The 2,191-nt window shown below is 45.8% G+C and overlaps 1 protein-coding gene and 2 non-coding genes across 3 annotated transcripts; 1 reads left to right on the top strand and 2 right to left on the bottom strand.

Moving 5' to 3' along the window:
• Positions 1 to 111: 111 nt before the first annotated feature.
• On the top strand, positions 112 to 1,265 carry Pmar_PMAR024179 (conserved hypothetical protein). The gene is made up of 6 exons (XM_002779014.1): positions 112 to 396; positions 440 to 540; positions 587 to 666; positions 719 to 794; positions 888 to 1,005; positions 1,061 to 1,265. Exons 1-6 carry the CDS (start codon positions 147 to 149, stop codon positions 1,162 to 1,164), a joined length of 729 nt encoding a protein of 242 aa, XP_002779060.1. The 5' UTR covers positions 112 to 146; the 3' UTR covers positions 1,165 to 1,265.
• Positions 1,266 to 1,626: 361 nt separating this feature from the next.
• Pmar_PMAR024178 lies at positions 1,627 to 1,698 on the bottom strand. The gene has a single exon. It is a non-coding gene; the product is annotated as a tRNA-His (tRNA).
• Positions 1,699 to 1,891: 193 nt separating this feature from the next.
• Pmar_PMAR024177 lies at positions 1,892 to 1,963 on the bottom strand. Its single transcript has one exon. It is a non-coding gene; the product is annotated as a tRNA-His (tRNA).
• Between the last annotated feature and the right edge of the window lie 228 nt (positions 1,964 to 2,191).

Here is a 2,191-nt window from a genome sequence, read left to right as displayed (position 1 = left end):
TTGCCATTGATAACAGAAGCAGAGGCTCCATCTAGTGTCTCTCATGAAGTGTCGTAAGCCTGTGGTTGACCATTGTGTTTGGTGGGTAGGGTTCATGGTTTTATCGTCTGTAGCTTTACCACTGGTTTCCGTTATCATCCCTGAATATGTCAACAAACGTAGAAAGTGGAGCTCTCGACGGAGCCGCCAAGGAGGCAACTGCTGATGTTGTCCAAATTGACGTTGATGGTCCACCTCATCCTGTTGGTGGGGAAGAAGTGGGCGAGAACGAGCAGCACGATGTTGATGAAGATCTAGACTTGGGAGTAGATGGTGATGACGAGATCATGGAAATGCAACATAAGATCCAAGAGCTCGAGGATGAAGCTGAGCGATTGAGGCAAATGACGGAGCAAGGTAGACAAGTGTTGGGGTTCCAATGGCCCAGCATGGGTGTCAGGTGCAACAGGGAATGGTGATGCTACTGCCTCTGATCACGAGAGTGTGGAGATGACTCCGGAACAGCAAGCGGCTCAGAGCCAGGAGCAGGATAGGCGATCAGTAGGGCGGCGGCACATGTTGAGGAGGAACTTGATATGTTCCTTAGATTTACGTTGGAAACGTCGATTATGGCTCAGCGCCCGAGGAGCTGCAGGAACACTTCAAAAGCTGCGGCTCGATCCAACGGTAGTGTTGTGGTCCGATGTCGGTGTAATGCAATGATGATTATTTCATTCAGGATAACGATTATGGTCGATAAGTACAGTGGACACCCGAAGGGCTTCGCGTACATTGAATTTGGTGACGAGGCTGCGGTAAGTGGAACTGCATCCTCTCATAAGTTCATTGGTTGGTTACATTAAATCACGCCGTCGTTAATGTAGAGAATTATACCGTTTGTGTTGTAGGTCCAAAATGCTCTTTTGCTCAACGACACTATGTTCCGAGGTCGACAACTGAAGGTTCTGCAGAAGCGCACCAATCTGCCTGGCTATAACGCTAAGGGCGGCAAAGGCTGGGGGAAGGGTAAAAGGCCGGATAGCAGTTAGGATAGATTATTGTGCATTCGTGTGTGTGGCAGGTAAAGGATACTACGGCAGCTATAGAGGGTGGTACGGTAGCTCTAAGGGGAAGGGAAGCAGCAAGGGGAAGGGAAAGGGTGGCAAAGGATGGTCTCCCTATTAGATAGCGAGATTGTTGATGATGATGATGTTGATGATCATTTTGCTGACTATTGTGGATGACAAAAAAAGAAGAATAGAAAAAATATATTAAAGAAGTTGCGTAAAAAGAGAGAGTAGGATTATCCACATATGGTTGTGTGTTTTGTTGAGTGAAAGCAACTCATTACCGCTGATTGGGCAAAGTCTGGGGGCAAACAGCTAGGAGATTAGCATAGCACAAAACATATGCTTCTAATCTCCATTCATGTTTGGCCGAGTGGTTGTGGCGGTCCTCGTAAGAACGCAAACCTCATGTTTATTTTTTCTCTATGCATGACACTGCATGACATGGGTTCGTAATTTGGCAATGTGGGCGGATCTTCTCGCATGGTTTCGAACATCCTAGGTTATGTGTGTTGGAAGTTGCGCATGGGTTCGAAAGCAGGTGATTACCAGCTTGACGGAACGATGGTCGTTCAGTAATTGTCACTACCCGGATTTGATCCGGGGTTGTCACGGCCACAACGTGACGTCCTAACCATTAGACGATAGCGACTATGGACATTATATAGAGAAGGCAGATTTATGGCAGATAATACATACTATATGCTATCCAGTTGATGCTTGTTCCTTGCTCGGTGACATTGGCGCCAATAGGCGAAGACGTAGCCGATTTCATGAGCTCATCATGGAAGATACGGGGTAATATCAAAGCTGCGTGTAGATCGCTGAAAAGCCTCGAAATTATCAGTCACTACCCGGATTTGAACTGGGGTTGTCACGGCCACAACGTGACGTCCTAACCACTAGACGATAGCGACTGTACACATTATATAGACAAGGCAGATTTATGGCAGATAATGCATACTATATGCTATCAAGATAGACCTGCTACCAGAAAAAAAACGAAAGAACATCATACGAATACTGATGAAACCCTTAACGAAGATACATTTACTATGGTGGTCCACTATTAATAGACAATATGAGAAGTTTCCAATCATTGTAGACTAACTAGTATACTTTGACATTCTGAGAATAGCTTATTC

The sequence above is a fragment of the Perkinsus marinus genome, assembly GCF_000006405.1.
Source record: "Perkinsus marinus ATCC 50983 genomic scaffold scf_1104296948042, whole genome shotgun sequence".
NCBI classification, from domain to species: Eukaryota; Perkinsozoa; order Perkinsida; family Perkinsidae; genus Perkinsus; species Perkinsus marinus.
Note: the sequence above shows the minus strand (reverse complement) of the source record. Positions and strands in the feature narration are given on the sequence as shown.

Coding starts and splice junctions, on each gene's coding strand:
- Pmar_PMAR024179 (XM_002779014.1), top strand. CDS start 147: ATGTCAACAAACGTAGAAAGTGGAGCTCTCGACGGAGCCGCCAAGGAG. Junction 541..586: donor AGGAGCAGGATAGGCGATCA/GTAGGGCGGCGG, acceptor TATGTTCCTTAG/ATTTACGTTGGAAACGTCGA. Junction 795..887: donor AATTTGGTGACGAGGCTGCG/GTAAGTGGAACT, acceptor TTTGTGTTGTAG/GTCCAAAATGCTCTTTTGCT.